The sequence below is a fragment of the Gavia stellata genome, chromosome 10 (assembly GCF_030936135.1).
Source record: "Gavia stellata isolate bGavSte3 chromosome 10, bGavSte3.hap2, whole genome shotgun sequence".
NCBI classification, from domain to species: Eukaryota; Metazoa; Chordata; class Aves; order Gaviiformes; family Gaviidae; genus Gavia; species Gavia stellata.
Window position 1 is genome coordinate 31,288,380 of NC_082603.1, and position 18,334 is coordinate 31,306,713.

Consider the following 18,334-nt stretch of genomic DNA (forward strand, 5'->3'; position numbering starts at 1 on the left):
GCGGAAATCATCCCAAGGCCCTTCAAGCAATGGGGGTTTGATCTCAGTGGTCCCTAAAGCAGAGCTTAGTAAGGCTCTGCCTATTTACCAATGGGTTAAAAAGGTGCAAGATTATCTCTTTTCTCCCTCCTCTGTATTTTGACTGCAGTAACTGTGTGAGAGCGGCACCCTGATGTATAACAATACATGATATAACTGAGATCACACTGGTACCCAGGTAATATTAAAATAAGTCAATAACTACAAATCATGCTCCTAATTAAAATGGGTTTATATTACAGGGAGGGGAGACTGTGCAGGGGAAGGCGGAGGCGCGATGGCTGCTGCCTTGGCCGTGCTGCCACCAAGCTGCCCGCAGAACTTTGAGTTACTTTGGCGGAAAGCAGCTGGGAATGGGATACTTCGGTGGCAAGCCATCACCTGCAGTGACAGAGGTGCCTACCCTGTGCTGCTCACAAGGACTTACCTACCCTGACCCATCTGCCCCTAGATGAGACACTATGAATTATTTGGGTCCCTGAAAGCCAGGCAGAGATTTTTTTTTTGGGACAGCATGGTTCCATGCTGCACACCATCTCAGACTTCTGGGTGCTTTTTATCCCCCTAAGAAACTGCATAGCCTGCAAATCCAGGTAAAGCAGCAGTGTCACAGTGACACCTAAAATTTCACCACCCTCTTCTGCAAGCACAGGGCCAGCACTGGCACAGGGGTCAGCCACCGCGGCCACGTCCGCTTTGTCACACCCAGTGTCACAACAGCCCCTTCCCCACGCACAGCCCAAATCTCGCCACGAAGGCTGCGTTTTGCAGCCAGGTGACATTTCATAGCCCTGTTTTCTTAGGGGACAGTATAAATCGAGTCAGCACAGGCAATGGCCAAGTCTCTATTCACACTGACTGAAGGGGCACAACATGTACTGTGCTCTTTAAACCCAAAAATGGATAACTCCCAATTTCCCTTTCCAACCCCTTTGCAACAATGCCATGCTCTGCTGTCAAGGAACGTGTGAATAAATTGGGGAAAAAAGGTTAAAGAAGCCCAAGGGAATAGCAGTCCCTTTTTCTTTATTGCGGTTAATTTTGACAAAGGCTCTTCTGTTTCCCCCCTCCTTTTTTTTTTTTTTGGAAGGGCTTCGTGCCAAGTTGCATTATTCCTCCTCACCATGGTACTGCCATGAAACCCGCCTGGTATGTTTGCCTGAAAATCGCAGGTTTTCATGGAAATTGTTTTTATCTCAACAACAACTCCTTTTGTCACCTCAGACATGAAAAGAAGAGGAGAAGGGCTCAGGCTCAAATTCAATCCCCGCAACAAAACATCCGCAGAAAAGCACCCCGACCCTCCAAATCCAGCATCACGAAAACCCGCCCTCCCAACAGGGCAGAAACCCTCCAAAAACCCTTTTACCACCTCCCTCGTAACACCGATGCAACCGCAGACCCATGTGACACGCTGCAACCCACTTTGCACAGCCTCCGTTTTAAACCCTTTGATGCTTGGGAAAAAGCCCGTACCATCGGTGGGGTTGTTTTGAAGGATTTTAAAATGGAAATAGTTTCTTTTCTTGCAGCCCATCATGGCAACCGGAGCCCACTGGCTCCTGTCAGCGAGGCAGGAGCTCAGCAGCTCGTAGGGGGTGTCCTCTATTTCCAGCCTATTTACTGCTCCGTTGAGAAAGGCGCCTATAGATGCTCTAGTTCTCAGATGGGAGCTTGGAGGGACTTGGTTATTCAACAAACCAACCCTTTCTAAACGCTGTCAAAGGAGTGATTTGATGCCTTTCAGTGCTTACTATACAAAACGCTGAAAGACCAGCGAACTTCAAAAGCTGCAGAAGTGGAGCTGGAGTTTGGCAGGAGTTCATTAGCTGCCTGTGTCCTTCTGTGTGTGGCTTGTAATTACATGCAGACCTGATGCCAAATCCTCATCTACCGAGGGGTACCAATTAATGTGCTGCTGGATGATTCACAGGTAGCTAATGTCGAGATTTATACAACCGGCGTGCCAAATATCCCATGCCTTTTTTTTTTTTTTTAAGCTGGCCTTTTTTCCTTCTTTTCAAGTTATTGTACAAGTAAGGTTTTGGCAGGAAAATTGGGATTGTCCAGCCTGCTTCCAGGCCACACACCGGTGGGTCCCATCCTGCTGTCACTGTGCATCTGCAGGGACACGCAAACCCCTTGGCGCATGGGCCAAGGGTTTGCAAGCTGAACCGCCTACTGTATTTTCCCTTCATATAAAGCATACTTTTCTGCTCCAAGGAGAAAAACTCTAAAATTGAGGTACAATTTGCACTCCCTACTTGCCATTCCTGTTGCTCATGCCCCCTTACTCCTATAGGTAGTAAAACAGTAACATCAGGAGCTTTAACAGCAGCTGGAGAAGCTGAGGAAGCAGGTACGTAAAAATGATAATTCACCTTTTGGGGTGAAATGTATACAAAGCTGCATCTCCTGCAGGAAAATATAACAGTTATTAGATCCTCAGACAAAAAAAAAAAAGCCCTTCTCTTACTTGAGATCTGCATCCCTTCGCAGCCAGCTGGCTCCCAATGCAGCCCTTGGCAATTAAAACCTTGGAAAGTCAAATACAACGGCACGGAAGCGAACCTTTTGTTTTCCTGCTTTTTCATTCTTGCCTTGTGTTTGATCCCCAAACAGATTTCTCAAGCTAAGGGGAAACCACGGGCCCAGCGGAGCGTCTTGGCACTGACTTGGAGCAGATCTCCAAGCACACAGCATACTGGTTTGCCACCACTGTTGGCTTTTCCCATGGAGAGCAGGAGACCTAGCCTTCATTTCCTTCAGAATCTGCTTGACTTTCTACATTCCAAAATCCAAGGCGAGTCCACTGAACTTCTCCTCATCCAAGTCTGCAGCACCTCGGTGGCCTCCTGTCCCCAGAGCCACCATGAAACAAGCGGCACATGAGATGGGTGTGATTTCAGATTTACTGGAGGTTTGATGCTCCTGGGCAGAAACGAGACTGGATACAGGGGCAGCAAGATGGAATTTAGAGAGATGGTCATCCTTGACATAACACTGCTCCCAAAGGTCCCTGCCACAGGACAACTATGCACTCAAAAAAATCACGGGTTTGGGCACATTATGGGTACACGTCTAATACCCAGAGACCCTCGCTAACAGTAATTTGATACCTTTTACTCTTCTTTCTTTACCTTTGTCATACAGCTTTTCCCAACAGCCAGTTTCGATGTTAATTCTTGACAGTTGTTCAGCATGCAGACACCCATGTCTCCCACGCTTTCCTCCAGACACCCCCATTTCCATGCATTTTCCTCTCTCCATAGGAGAAGTGGTTTCTCCAACACACTTCTTGCTCCCATACCATTGCAAAATGCCTTCAGTCCCGGGGGATAAGGCAATGCCAGAAGGGCTGCGAGCACAACCCAACGCTCGCACCACTTTATCCTTCTAATAAACCTTTCACTGCATTTGACACGATACAGATCTTGTCCAGCCATGAAAGCTTTCTTGCTTATCAGGAGAATTTTTAATCAACTCAAAGGGAAAACATGGCCTGACATTTTATTGCTTCCTTGTGCTTTGCTTTTAGATGTTTCGGTTTCTTACAATTTGTACTCTTACTAATCTCCTTAACCAGGGATCGGTGGAAAGCCTCAAGTCTTTCATGCCCAGCAGCTTCCCCCAGATAATGTGGAGGCAGGGCAGGCAGAGGAGCATGGGGGCAGCGGCGGGGGGTGTTCATGGTGGAGCGGGAGAAGAAGGCACCAGGCACCAAGCTCTCACACGCACTGCAGGTTCTGGGACATGGTTTTGTCCTGGCCACAATTACAAAACAACAAACAATGTCTGTGGGGAAGGGTCATAAGAAGTTCAGCTTTCCTCTATTAAAACCATCTGGTGCCTATAAAAAAACCCAACTGGTTGGTTGGGATGGTTGGTAGCACCTCCTCCCTGCTCGGCTCTTCCTGGGACTTCTTCAGAGCGTGGTGGCACTCGGAGATGCCACTGTGAGGGACAGGGCTGCTGCAGGAACAGGGGGCCCGGTGGATGCACACCCCACCTTGCATCCCTCCTCCTGTGAGGACGGTGCTCCAGCATCCATCTCATTTCACTTCTCCTTATCTGAGCCAGACCCTTCTTTAGGACGTGCTTGTCCCCCCAGCACCCTGGGCTCCTGCCAGAGCGAGCCTGGGAGCGGGCTGTGCTTTCTGAGCAAACTAAAATGCCCCTACAAGGCTGATGTGGGACTCAGCAAAGGGTTTCTCCAGGTCAGAGGCACTGACGGGTCCCCCTCCAGCATCAACAGCAAGAGGCATCGCCAAACCTGCAGGGGAGGTGGGGCAGGGGATGGGAACCTTTATTTTCCCTTTATTAAAAAAAAAAAAAAAACAACCCCAAAACAACCTAAACCTCTCCTTTGTTTCCAACAGAAATAAAAAGAGAAAAAAAAAAGAAAAAGAAAAAGAAAAGAGAGGAGCGCTCACAGCCAGTTCCCCAGCCTGTAACACAAAACCGCGCTGTGCTGGGAAACCTTACACCGCGCTGCATCCAGCTCATGTACTCCTGCTCCGCTCGCCGCCTCCCGGATGCTTCCCCAAGCCCAAACTGCCCTTGAGAGAAGCCAAGCCTCAGACTCTGCTGAAAAGCCTCTTTGTTTGGATTCCCTTTCCAAATCAGCGTATCCTGAGATTGAACTCCCTCCCACCCCTCTGTAGGGCTTTTTAATGTTCAGATGCCTTTGGCAGCGGCCAGATTCACCAGCAGGTTTGCGGTCCTGTAATAGCGTTCAAAACCTCGGTGCCGGGGCACGTACTGTGCTAGGAACTTTCTTCACGTTAAAGGAGAGAAGGGAAAAAAAATAATATTGCAGAATTACTTCAAACGATCCTTTAATCGTGAATTGTGACCAGAGGAGCCGAGTTCTCCTTAATTAAACAATAGCTTTAATCAGCCTTCAATAGCCTACGTTAAGGCACGCCAATGAGCTGGAGAGGCACTTTTTTTCCTCTCTTAAACTGGAATAATTGAAAGAACACTACGCAAAGCATCACTGCTCCTCAGAGAAACCCAGGCACGGGATCTGGTCCATCCATGCACCACCAAGAGATTTCAACTCCAACTGCTGCCATGAGCTTTCTATGCAACTTCAACGCTCATTGCACCCAGAAATTAAATGCATTTTCCTGCACTGCCCACTCTGTCTGCAAGCTCAGGGAAGACAAGTGTGCTACGTCCATACAGCCCTTGGCACACAACTGGGTCCCCTATCGCCCTCGGGGTTTGCAAGCACCCCAAAATCCCACAATCCCACAAAGGGCAGGAGATATGGTACTCCCATGGCAGGGCCTCTGTTCTAGCACAGAACACCCCCCTCCCCCCGAGACCCACAAATAGCACCAAGACAATAATTTCAGTTACCACTCGGAGCAAAACACAGCAGACCTTGCAGCAAGGGACGATAACGGGAACATCAGCCCCACACCTTACCCCGACGCCAAAGGGAAAAAAAAAAATCAACCCACTTCTCCGAAACCAGCCTCGGGCCCAGGACTTAAAGCAATTTCATTGGGGAAAAGTTGTTTTTCCATTTGCAGTTAGCTTTTTAATCGACCTCAGCGTTCTATCTTTCTCTGTGAAAGCAAAACGCTGAGCATTTAAGCAGGTGGATTTTCAGACTGCGGACCCGATCCTGCACTCGTAAAGCAATACCCACTTTTGCAGACAACTTCAGCGAGAGCAAAAGCAAAGTCCCTGTTGTTATACCAGATGCATCCCAAACTCTGTCCCACTTGTCTGGCTGTTTTAAACATGCTGCATCCCTAGACTCTGCAGTAGCTCTTAGAGCTTTAGGCGCTGGAAAACTTCTTTGTGCCCATGCACGCCGTCATTTATCAAAACAGGCTTTCTCTAAAATGCTATTTGACTTTTCCATGGGTTTTGCATTTGACAAAGACTCATGCCAGCTCAGTCAGAAAAATAAATGCCACAAAACTTCTCCTTTAAGGAAAAAAAAAAACAAAACCACCCAACCCTCACAGCCCAATGCTTTAGAAATGCTTCCACATGCTAATCAGCTTCCTATTCAGCTCCAGACTGAATAGGACTCCAACAATGACAAAGAAATACGCTGAACCTATTCCACATTTCATCCCCTTCACTCAAAATGTTGCTGTTACCTTGGTTTTCAGCCGCTTTGTGGGAGCTGCAGCAGAATGACAACTGCATGCTAAAGCTGCAGGGATGGTCAAGAAATGAGGAGTGCTAGATGAAAAAATATCTGTCCCAGATTATGGGAAAAAGTATGGAATTATATGATGAGATACTCACTGATGCTGCAAACTTTAGTAAGAATAAATAAGAAAAAAAAGAAACCGACAAAAAAACCCGAGGCCTCTACTGAAAACATAGCCTCTTGTAGTCTGGCAGCAAAGGGAATTTTTTCTTAGCTTGGCAAGTATGAATAGGCTAGAGCCCCCTCCAAGCCCTTCCTTTGAGAATTAGCCATTCGTGTTACGTATTATCAACTGGCAGGTGTCTTAGTGCACCGTTCCCCCCATATCCCTAACCAGAAAATCGTCAGCTCTTATTTTGGGAACAGATGAGCCAGTTCCTGCTGCAATGGGTGATCCAAGGTCATTTCCCTTTTCTGCAGAACACAGAAGCATGGGAACAGAGGCACCCAGGGAAGCTTTCACAGGAATCAAGGTGGGAAGCTCTGGTACAGGTGCACACATGTCCTAGGGATATGCTTCGGCCTGAGCCCTGGGAGCCGCAGGCTTCTCCTCCATGGCTGCACATCACTGAGGATCTGATTTCAAACGATACCTTGGGAGGCTGGGGATGGCCTAGCAGGACTGGCAGAAGCACTGAAGTTTGCAGCTTCGCTGAAATTGTTAGGAATTAGAGGTTCCTCAAGTAGCTCTGAAAGCCCCACTGGGCAGCGGGGTGCATCTACACTGGAAATACTGCCTCCAAAGTGTGCCCTCACCCTCATCGGGCTCCAGCTCCCTGCCCACGCATGAAGATGATGCTCCTTCACTCTCCCTGTCTCCTTAGATTAGGAATTCCCAGAGGCACAAACCTCCCCTGCGAGGTGCCTGGGCAGGACCGAGGGCAGCAGGGCTGAAATCCTGGCACAGGACTCCTCTGGGGCTTCAGCTGGGCTGCAACCCAGGAATCAAAGGGAGAAGCAGCTCCCCAAAAAGCAAGGGCCATCTGATCGGTGATCAAAGAGCAGCTTCAGAAACCTGCTAACACCAAACTGATTCACAGCTATCGACTTCAAAGGAGTTTTGCTGCCTGCCATCAGCTCACCGTCCATCCAAAATTACTCTGTGAGCATCACTCAGAACACGAATGCACCCGGCGTTCACTGACCAGACCTGCTCATCAGCGTTTTATCACACAATTTTTGACTCTCCCTTTGGAAATGTTCCCTTCAAAGAGTGGTGGGCTTTGAAAAAAAAAAAAAAAAAAGCCTTAGAAACCCTCAAAATGTTTGGGGTGCAGGACTGGTTGCCACGGCTGCTGCGCTGCTAAAAAGACCAGAGCAAAGACCTCGCTGTCAACATCGCTGGGGACGATAACCGGGGCTCCCACCCCAAAACGGAGGTCATAAATGACTTGCAGAGCATCAAGAAGACAGGAAGCTCAGACACCATTTGGCACACTGGTTCTCCAATTCAGTGACTGGATTGCATGATTGAGGCATGCAATGATGTCTCAGCTTTGCATAAGCACATGCTGAATTAACAGCAATGCAATTAATGTCTGCGTGCACTGCCTGTCTCCAGTACGTGCATGATCAGACACAGGGGCACTGCTGTAAAAGCATTCAAAAATGGCTGTCATTCTCACTAATTTGCAGTAAAACCAGGTGAAAGCTAATTACAGGACACCATGCAGCTTGTTGCTTCCTTTGCACAGCAGCAGGCTACAACCCTGACACTGCTAGGAGAAGCGAGCTCTCAGAGGGAGCATCATTTGTTTCACGAGGGATGGCTGCTCAGAACCACTAACCAGTTAACTTTCACTTTTTCTATTTAACCCCTTGGAAGGAAGAACCATGCTGTTCTCAGCTCCTCCAACCAGCAAAGCTGAAGCAGCTCCAAGAGGTACAGCCTGCTGTCTACAAACTCCCAAAGCAGTGAAGGACACCTCCACGCCACAGCTACCTTCGCTGTTTAGGGCAAGGTCTCGGTTAGCCCAGCAATGCCATTCTGGCCTCAGTTTGCTGTGTCTCTCAGGCACCATAGGCTAAGCCCGCTGGTGCGTTTTATGAGACAGGCTGGAGGCATCTCCCAGGCTTCTCTGTGCTATGGTCAACACAGCTTTCATGTCTTTTTGGGCAAGGGATGAAAAGTTATGGGAAAGTACTAGAGGATTATGAACACTCTCCACTGATTCAGTGTCACCAGCATCGTCAGACCAAACACAGCTTCATTCGGGCTTTGGCTGGCAGCCCCAATCTCATCCTGTACCTCCTGACTGAGAGCACCATATGTTCAGATAAGACAAGCTCATATATGGGTGCGAGCTACAGGCAACACTGGAACAAGAACACACGGCATAAAGAGCACAGGCATTTTCAGAGCATCAGAAGCTCTGGAATTAAATTACATGGTCTGCTTATAACATTTACTTGATATGGAGAGTCGGTTTTCAACCCTCTGTCTTCAAAACATCCAACGCATGTGAAAAAGAAGCCCACTTACGTGACCAGCTTGAAAGGATGGCGTTTAGAGCAATTTCTGATACTTAGAACCCCACCAGGAGAAACCTAGTTTTCAAACTCATTGTCCTGGTAACAAACTTACGCTTAAGGCAAGTTCTCCAATGCTTTGCATCCAAAGTTATATGAAGACGCTTCAAATCCCTCTTTTTTGGTGACGTTCTGCCTCCTCAGGTCTAACTTGAGGAGCAGCTTCTGCTGATCCTGATCCCACCGTTACAACTAAGCCATCGCGTGCAGCTAAAAGGCAAGAAGGGATTCTCGAGCATAACTTCCCAACAGCTGCTCCAACACAAGCCCGTACACAGACACCCGATCTGCGCTAAGGAGCTTTCCACCTGCTAAAACCCTGGAGCAGGTAGTGGTTCTCCAAGGTAGACGTCACAGGAGAGAGCAAAACGGGGATAGGTGGGGTGGCTTTGAAAGGGATACGAATGCCCTTCTGAGAAAGGGGCCACACTGACCCACGAGGAGTCGTGATGGACAGGGGTAGCCTCTTCCCAGCTTTTGGCAAGACTCCCCCAGCCGAGCTATCTGCAAAGCCAGACCGAAGGCTGGGCGCAGGCAGGACCCTCGCACACGCAGCGGTGCAGCCTGCGGCACCACGTTAGCAAGGGGAGGGGCAGCACAGAGGGCTGCTTTTGCCTCTGCTGTACCAGGGGTCCCACGGCTCTGCCACACCAGCCAGTGGAAAAAAAGAGACTAATCATTAAGTGTATTCCAAAAAACTGGCTTGGGACTTCATCATTACAGAATAAATGCTGGATTATTTTCATTTACCTCTTTTCTTGAGGCTTTATCATTCACTCGATTCTCATTTTCAAGCCTTTTTTTTTAAATATGAAACCTGACCTATCAAAAACACCAACACAACTGCAGAAGCAGGGCCCTAAGACAGAACAAAATGAAAGAAAAAAAAAAATACAGCAGCACTCGTACTGAAACCCCAGCTGGCATCCTGCTGTGCAGAAGGGAAAGCCGCATCCGGGGAGGGGGTTTCCCAGCGGCCCCCCCCACGCCGGGACCCAGCCCCCCGGGATGCACAGGGCCGGGGGAAGCCGCCATTCTCAGCGCCGGCTGTGTTGACGTTGGAATAGGAGGGGTTGAAGGCTGCTGCCTTTCCCCACGCTGCTTTCAACAGGCATGCCCTTGTTCCAGGCGCAGGCAGACTGGGCGACCACAACGGTCCCTTCTGGATTACCATGGATGAAGCGGGAGCATTGTATAAACGAAACGGAGAGGATGGAGTCTGCTCTGACAGAGCAAGCTACAGAGAGCAGAGCTGAGGCTTTTTTTCCCCTCTTTTAAGTCATTTCAGACAGAGATGGAGGCATGCAAACACCCTTCCTATCTGAGATGCCAGCACTGAAGTGGAGCCCTGCTTTACAAGACTGTGCCCGTGCAGCGTGGGTTCCCCAGCTGTGGTATGCAAACTGTTTTTGGGCGGTATATGGAGGCACATGCATCTGTAGGATATACCGTCAGCCTGTATCTAGACAAACAAAGTCAGACCAAAACAGCCTAAGAAAGGCATGCATATTAAATTGAGATTTAAAGGGTATAAAAATAATCTGTTTGATCTGGGAGTGATGTTTATATTATTTTCTGTGCTCACTACAAACAGAGACGATTAAAAAAAGTGTCATCTACTGTAATTGCGATCCCATCTCCCGCCTGTCTCAGCAGCAGGTACACAGGATTCAAAGCACTTCTGGCCATGAAGCAGTAGCACGTAATTCTGCTTTCCTGGAGACACATCTTCAGGCTGGCCAAATTCCACCAACTCAGGAAAGCCAGCAGATTTATACCCCCGAGGACTCTGTCTGCCATAGGTACAGCATTTCCTTATTCTGCAATTAACACCTCAAGTATGATTGTCACTAATAACCTGCTCTTGATTGGGTTTTATAAAGCCCACGCAAAAAAAAAAAGCATATGTTAACCACCTTCAAAGTATTTCTCTTTCATCTTTTCTTCCGGTCATCTTTGGCTCCTTTGGTCTTTCAAGAGAGGGGCAAAACTAAGGATGGGTACCATGCTTAGATGGTGACTATTGGTTTAATAAGCAGCTTTTCAAGGCTCAAAAAAAGCTCCTTTACTCCCAGGTGATGGTGGGATGCAATCAAGCAACCCCATGCCAAGATGCCACCTCTGCAAACCTGCCTTTGCCAGAGCACTTCCAGACCAGCCATCCCCGAGACAGACCCTGCTGCCTCGCAGGGAGCTCGCTGCCGCCAAGAGATCCTACAGGTATTAAAATAAGCAATACATAAACATTAACGACCAAACCCCATCTAGGGATGCTCAAAACACGATGACGACTCTCCACCCACGCAGCTTCTCATGTGTGGTATGGACTCAGTCCTCCCCCAACACGGAAGAGACACGGCACAGAGAAGACAACGCCAAGGCCTCGGGACTGCCCAGCTGGTTTAGCACAGTTGGATCTCGATGTCCCTTGCCGAAAATAAGAAAAGGTTGGGTCAGCAGTTTCTTCAGGAGTGTATAGAAAGATGTTACCTACACGACAAGTGAGCCCTGCACAGCAGGGTAGTCTTAAAAATAAAAACCAAAACAACCCAAACAAAGCAAAGTTGCTTAGCTCATCAAATTCAACTTTACAGCATCCAAATAACTCTAACCTCATTCCTCGTCTTTAATTCCTCCCACTCCTTACACTTAAGTGACAATCCCAGGCCTGTTTGCGCTGATTTTCGTGATGGAGCGACAGGGCCCAGGTGGAGCTCTACCCCTTTTTGCTTCTGAAAGCTGGACGATGACACAATTTTCTACACAGAAGAGGAAAGTTAAGAGTAATCTAAACTGTTAGCCCAAATTATAAGATTATATCCCCACTTACGTAAACATGTCAAGGTCCTGCTAACGTAAATATTTACTTTCAAAGTTCATTTTAGCATCAGGCTCACTACAGAAGAGGAGACGCCAAATTTGTGAGAAAGCTGAAGAGATGTTAAGGTCGTAAGAGGCCTATCCATCTGTTGCTTCAAAACCTCTCAAAGGCAGTAAAACTTGTGTTGTACAGATTAACTAGGATTGACAGAAGAGAGAAAATTAAATTAGAGACAGAAAATAAGAAGGGCAGTAAGTTACGTGCAGTTTACATCTCACCAGCCTGAAACATATGCTCCCATAAACCCCATTTCCACAAGCCTAGGAAGCAGGTACGCCAGATGAAATCCCTCCGGTTTACAGCACAAGCAGGACTTTTTGGAAGCCGTTCTACCTGCGCGAATACAAGCTCCTGAAGACCCTCGTCTGGCCGACCGGCCTTGCTGACACAGCCTTCCCCTCTTCCGAGATTAAACGCTCGACTTAGCGCCCGTCACAGAGCGCAGGTGGCTGCTCAGGGTTTGCTGAACGCGGGGAATCCCTGCCAAGGGAAAAACAGCAGGTCTGAGAGGAGGAAATTTAACCTCCATCTGTGGGACCAGGCTCCAAAACATCCCACCTCGAGGGTCGGGCCAGGAGGCTTTTCCCCACCTGGCCCACGTCTCCTGCAGGAAGATGGCGGCTGGTTGCAGCAGCTCCGTACAGCGCTGCATCTGCGCAGCAAAACCCCACGGCACCGGGGAACGTGCCCCAGCCAGGGTCACACCAGCCCCCCCAGGTCACGCCATACCCCCCAGTAACAGCCCTACGCTCCGGGGCAGGAGGTGCAAGAAACTCCCGGCAAAGGGATGGGGCTGAGGCCGATCAGGTGAAGGTGGAGTGAGGCCCTGCCATCACACCTCTCATCTTGCTGCTCAGAGAGCCGCCCACAGCTCTACAACGTGAAGACACCGACCGACTTAGCGGGGGGCAACTTCAGGCCCCCCCCAGCTGAGCTCCTCAAACGTTTTCAGAAGTGTCACGGTGACCAGCGAGACAGGGACAGGGCAGCGGGGACTCTTCCATGCCACCAAGCTCGCCTGCGGCCCTCACAATTTCAGGAAGCATCTTCTAACTCTCTAAACAGAGCCCTCCCGAGAGGAGGAAGCAGATGGAGAAAGTTATTTTCCCCCCTCGGATGACCTGCTTTAATAAATGCACGCTCAGTTCTTTTCTGCCTCTTTTACTGAGTTAAGCGGTAAAATGACATGAAATTTCTGGGAAGTTCAGTGTTGGTGATGAAACCGCTTGTTCATGCAAGAAACCAGGGATCTGTCAGTGCCAAGTGCACTCATTAGAGGAGTGGGGTATTCCAAAATATTCAGCTCCCTGCCAACCCAACACAAATTGGAAATGCAGGAGAAATGGGGGGTCTGGTTCAGCAGATCTTCAACCGACCTGCTCCACCAGCAATGCACTTCTGCCAATGGCTCAACAACTTTGCTCCCCGGGATCCCCAAGGAACGAAGATACAAATCTTTCCCTTACGCATTTACTATCAAGATAACCATTGTACTTAAGGATGAAAGACAAAGTGGATCTTTCTAACGACTCGCGCCAAATTAAAGCTGAAGGAAGCTCCTGATAGCTCTGCTTTACTTATTCTGACTTTCTTAGATGTTTATGATAATTGTCTTCTGGGTAATTTGTTTAAATTTGTATGTAAACAAAGAAGAGTTTGTACACATCTACCACCTCACAGAAAGCTGAGGTGTGTCATTTCTGAAAGACATTTTTCCCCCCCAGAAAACCGATTCAGGTCAGAATTATAGCCGTACCTGCAGCAGAAGCCAATGCAGCGTCACAGACCTCTGCAAATCAAATGACTGGTTTTAGTATTTCCTAAAGTGGTCCTCAAATGAGAAAAAGCCTTCTGTTTCCCTGCTACTCCGAATGTCTTTGGGCAGCCGCTCAAGAGGCGTAACTCAGTTTAACTGCACTGGAGGCCACTGGCCGTGTGCCTACATGCACCAGAAGAAGACCTCTACTGAGTATGTCCACCTTAAAACAAGGCATTTCACCCATTTCTGCTTCTGATGATCTTACAAAGGACTCCAGTTTTTTTACTGAATGTGTAAATACCCATCAACTTGTACCTGTCCAACCTTCTCTTACAGGCTTCAGCTAGAGCACCTTTCTTTTTCACCTTCAAAGCGTTTTGGGGTTTTTTTTTGTTGGTTTTTTTTTTTTTTTTTTTTTTTTTTTTTACAAGCTCAGGAAGGAAGAAAATGGGAATCAAGTGCTTGGAAACTATAAGCTCTTAGTCTTCCCTAGCAAAAGGGCAGAGAGAAGAGCAAGCCCAGCCTGCTCTGAGTGGGGCAGATGGCTTTCACAGCAACTCATGCCCAGTCATCCACCAGCAGGTCCGATACTACTGGTCTGGGTGTATTTGGAAAGTCCATCCCCAAACACACATTATGGGCTATCCATCATATAATCACCTGCCTCACCAGGTCCCACCCGTGCTCTTCACCTGCCGGTGATCAGCCAGAGCTGAACTTTCCTTCAGCTGTTGAATTCACACTCTTACTTTTAAATGCTCCTCACTAAAAAAAAAAACCAACCAAAACCAACAAACCAACTCTGGTGTTTACTTTCTGATTTCCACCTGTAGTAATGTGAAACAAAGCAACAATCAGAGTTTTTGCTGTATCACATTATTCTCCGCTAGCAATACCTTCCAGTGATGCTTGATAAGTTCTGTTTACCCAAACTATCACAAGTAGAATAACACATGTCAACTAACTGCTTTTGCAGTTAGGACCTTTAGTCGAGAGAGACAGGGAAGCAAAGCCCTTTCCCCATCCAAACAGCATTTAACTCGTGCCAGGAATGCCTCAAGTTAAGAAAATCTGCGTAAATAAAAGTTTAAAAGTTCTGACTCCTAGGAGCTGCAGGAATCCAACTTTCCATTTAAATAAGCGAGGTAACTCCAGCTAGTTATGTTTCTACTTATATTAGCTTCATATATGGGATATCGAGTATTTTTATTTTTTCCAGATACAAGAAGATGAAGCTTTCTGCGCTGGCCTCTATTCTTGTGGGAATATAAAGAGAAAACCATGCCTCTCTTCTTAATGTATTAGTGCCTCATAATATACACCAGATGATCAATAAACTACATAAAAATTAAATCAAACTGACAGTCTTTAAAAAATGGGCTCTAAGCAGAAACAATTGTTTTAAAGACTGTGGTGTCTGGAGTATTAAACTCACGTGCTGTTGTGTTATTAATCTCTTTGTTGGAAGCCGGCTGATTTCCCCTGCCGGTGTCTGTCAATTAAATATTCAGCATTGCAGCCACAATTGAACGGTTGATGTTTTGGCATGCAAAACCTTTTTGAGACAGACTGTTGACAGTTTCCTTCCATGCCATACCATCTCCAAAAGCCAAGCCGGAGAGCAAACCGAGACCTATGCCAGTGACTACGAGATGCCCGAGCGCACTTCAAAGCGACCTTTTGAAGAAATGAGTTTAGCGAGATGCCTGCGCTGGGTGCAAGAAGGGGAGAGGGAAGAAAGACAGACCCCTGGTAAACCCGACCCCCAGGCAACACCAGTAACTAGAGCGGCCAGAGTTTCTTTTTTTTTTTCCATTATTAACAAAAACACAAGTAAGCCCCAGCTGGGCGGTTTGCTGCAGCCGTAGAGCACTACCTCCACCTGGAGCTGGCCCCGGCGCCTACCGAGGTGCCGCCGGCCGGGCAGGCGGCGGGTGCGGGGCACGGCCCGGGGGGCACCTCCGGGGGCGCGGGGCCGGGGCGCATCCCCGAGCCCACAGTGCCCCCTGCGCACGGCCGGGCTGCTCCCCCCGTCCCCGCCCTCCTTCCCCCCCAGCGCCGGGTCAGGACATGGCAGCGGGGGGAAACGATAAAGAAATAAAACAACAATAATAACCGGTAAATCGGGGCGGGGGGGGGTGCTGTGCCCACCTCTCCGCGCCCACAGCCGGCTGCCCCGCTTCCCCCCCCCGCGCCAGCCCCGCTGTGACCCCGCCGGGACGCGCTCCCCGCCGCCCGGCCCCGCGCTGGCCGGCCCGGCCCGGCCCGCGGCGCCGCCGCTGCCCGCTCCCCGGCTCGCCTCGGCCGGCGGCCCCGCTCCGCGCCCCGCTCCGCTTTTGTTTGGGAAGCGGCGCGGCCGGGGCACGGCCGCACTCTGCCCGCCCTCCCTCCGCGAAACTTTCCCAAAGTGGGATTCCGGGGGGCTGGGGGGGCTTGGAGGGGAGAGGCGCGGAGGGAAGGGAAGGGGCGCGGAGCCCCGCGGAGCCCCGGCGGCTGCTCACCCATGACGAGGCAGAGGAAGTCGAGGCAGATGAGCAGGGCTTTCTTGCTGCTGCTCTTGGCCGGGTTGTTGTTCAGCGCCGGGCTGCCCCCATTCTTGCTCTCCGGCGGGATCGCCTTATCGTACTTGTAGCTCTGCATTATCGGGGGCGAGCGCCCGAGCCGTGCCGTGCCGAGCCGAGCCGAGCCGGGCCGCACCGAGCCGGGCCGGGCCGTGCCGAGCCGCGCCGCCGGGCTCGCACGCGGTGCGCCGGGGAGGTGCTGCCCGCGCCGCCGGAGCCGCTCCCGGCCTCTCCGGTGGAGCACGGGAGGCGAAAAGCAGGCGGGTCTTCCAAAAAAAAAAAAAAACCACCTTTAAAAAATAGGAAAACAAAACCAAAACAAGCACAAAACCACCAGCAAAGGAGGGGCGGGAGGGAAGGGGGAGCGAGGGAGAAGTTTGCGGGTGTCCCAAGGCGGTGGAAAAGTCCTGGAGGAACAGCCGGGGGGAGGGATAAAAATATCTATGTGTGTATCAGGATCTCAGTACGCGGGGGAAAAGGTGCGGAGCGAGGAGCCGGGCGGTGCTGACTGCCGGGGGCAGGTGGGCTCGGCGGCACTCCGCGCTCCGCTCCGCGCTGCGCTGCGCTGCGCTGCGTTGGGGGCTCCCGCCGCGCCCGCCCCGGCCGCTCTGGGAGCCACCGGCTTGTTCCTGCACTTTTATTTCGCGAGGTCCTTTCCACCCCTTAGGAGAGAAAAAAAAAAAAAAGAAGGGGGAAAAAAAAATCAGTCACTTCGCCTCGGATGGGATATCCAAGTAAGCACAGCCCCTTTTCCTCCATCTGACATTTACATAGATAATTAACTCCACATTTTTTTCCTGAGGGAAGTTAAAAAAAAAAAAAAAAAAGAGTCAGGAACTAAAGTTTTTTCGCAGACCAGAAGGAGGGAGCCTCTAGCGTTCACAAACCGAAGAGAGGAGTGCAATGGCAGAGGGAGGGGAGGAAGGAAAACAGCCAGCCCATCCAAGGCTGGGGCACTCCCGAAAGGTGGTAACGGTGTGAAGGGGAGAAAACTACTAACAAATAACTTTAACATTTTTTCTCCTGGTTTTTCTTCCTGCCCTCCAGCTCAGCTCCGCGTGCTGAGACAGACCCTTTCCGCGGGGAGGTGGTGTGTGTGGCACCCGCAGACCCCACGCCTGGCAGACCCCAGGCCTGGCAGACCCCAGGCCTGGCAGACCCCACCGGGGCTACCCCGGCAGGGCCAGATCCTCAGATCCTGCCCGGCCTGCGCAGGGCTGAAGGGTGGGTTTGGCCATGCCACCCACCCGCCGGGTACCACCACCGGAACCGTAGCAGCTTTGCCGCCTGTACCAGCAACACCACCTTCCTAAAATGAGTGTAACGAGAGCGTTTGGAGTTGGGTGAGGGCTAATTACGTTGGTTAATCGCCCCTTTGGTCTAATTAAAAATCACCAAGGAATTAAACAAAAGGTTTCCCAGGAACCCAGGCTGGCGGGACGGCGATGCTAGCTGCTCCGAACAGGGGGGCCAGGGGTGCAGGCGGCGGGAACGAGCGCGTGGTACCAAAGGAAACCACTCAGGACAGCATCTAACCACTTTTCTTCTTTTTTTTTGGTCTTGTATCTGACCTCAGCCTTCCGTCTGTGTGCTGGCAAACCACCGCCGAGCCAAACCCTGTGCCAAGGCACATATCCTGCCGTGTCCCTGGTGTTTCGCTGTCTGCAGAGGTAGGCAGGCAGGGAGGGAGGCCAGGTGGGACCCTCCAGCAAGGACACGCTTCCCTGCTGCTTTTCACGGAGCTGCGGACTATAACCCGAGCACTAGGGATTGCACCTCGGCACGGGCAGGTTTTCCAGGAATCTGTTTAGACACATACCTGGGCATATCGGGGCCAGCCTGGGAGGAAGAAAGCAAAGTGGCTGTTTTCATATTTTACTTGTATATGTGCGGTGTAAAAAGAAAGTGGAAAACAGACCTTGGACTTTCCTCCAGTTCTTTCATTACGCCTCAGTGACATGCACTCAGGTGCCACCTCCCACCTTACTTTTGAGGAGACGGCTCTCTTTTGCCTGGTTATCACCTCATGGCACTGAACACAAAACCATCCGTTTGGCCCAAAATGGTGCCCCGCGGTGACTGTCACCCACCCAGGGGCCAAGCTGCCTCTGGAGGACACTTCTCAAGGTCTCTCTGTCTTTCCCCTGACTGTGGCAGAGGTGCGGGTGCCTAATTTAGGGTCCTCGGATGCCTGAAGCGAGTGGAAAGAATCCTCACGTGGGAATTCTCCCCCAGCCGAGGGGGCCAGCCCCACGCCAGCTGCGGGCACGCTGCCCAGCCCAGCTCAGCACCTCCGCTGCGGGGCCAAGCATCCACCCTTCCCCGCACCCTTCAGAGCCTGGCCCTCGCGAGAGGAGCCCACGGCTTTCGGCAGCTGGCTTCAG

General features: G+C 50.3%; 1 protein-coding gene across 1 annotated transcript in view; it reads right to left on the minus strand.

Annotated features, from left to right (window-relative positions):
- The window catches only part of PLPP3 (phospholipid phosphatase 3), a 45,544-nt gene extending 29,472 nt beyond the window's left edge, over nucleotides 1-16,072 (minus strand). Inside the window, exon 1 of the mRNA XM_059821762.1 lies at nucleotides 15,891-16,072. Coding sequence (XP_059677745.1) covers nucleotides 15,891-16,029 — 139 coding nt within the window. The 5' untranslated portion in view covers nucleotides 16,030-16,072. The remainder of the gene's footprint in view (nucleotides 1-15,890) is intronic.
- Between the last annotated feature and the right edge of the window lie 2,262 nt (nucleotides 16,073-18,334).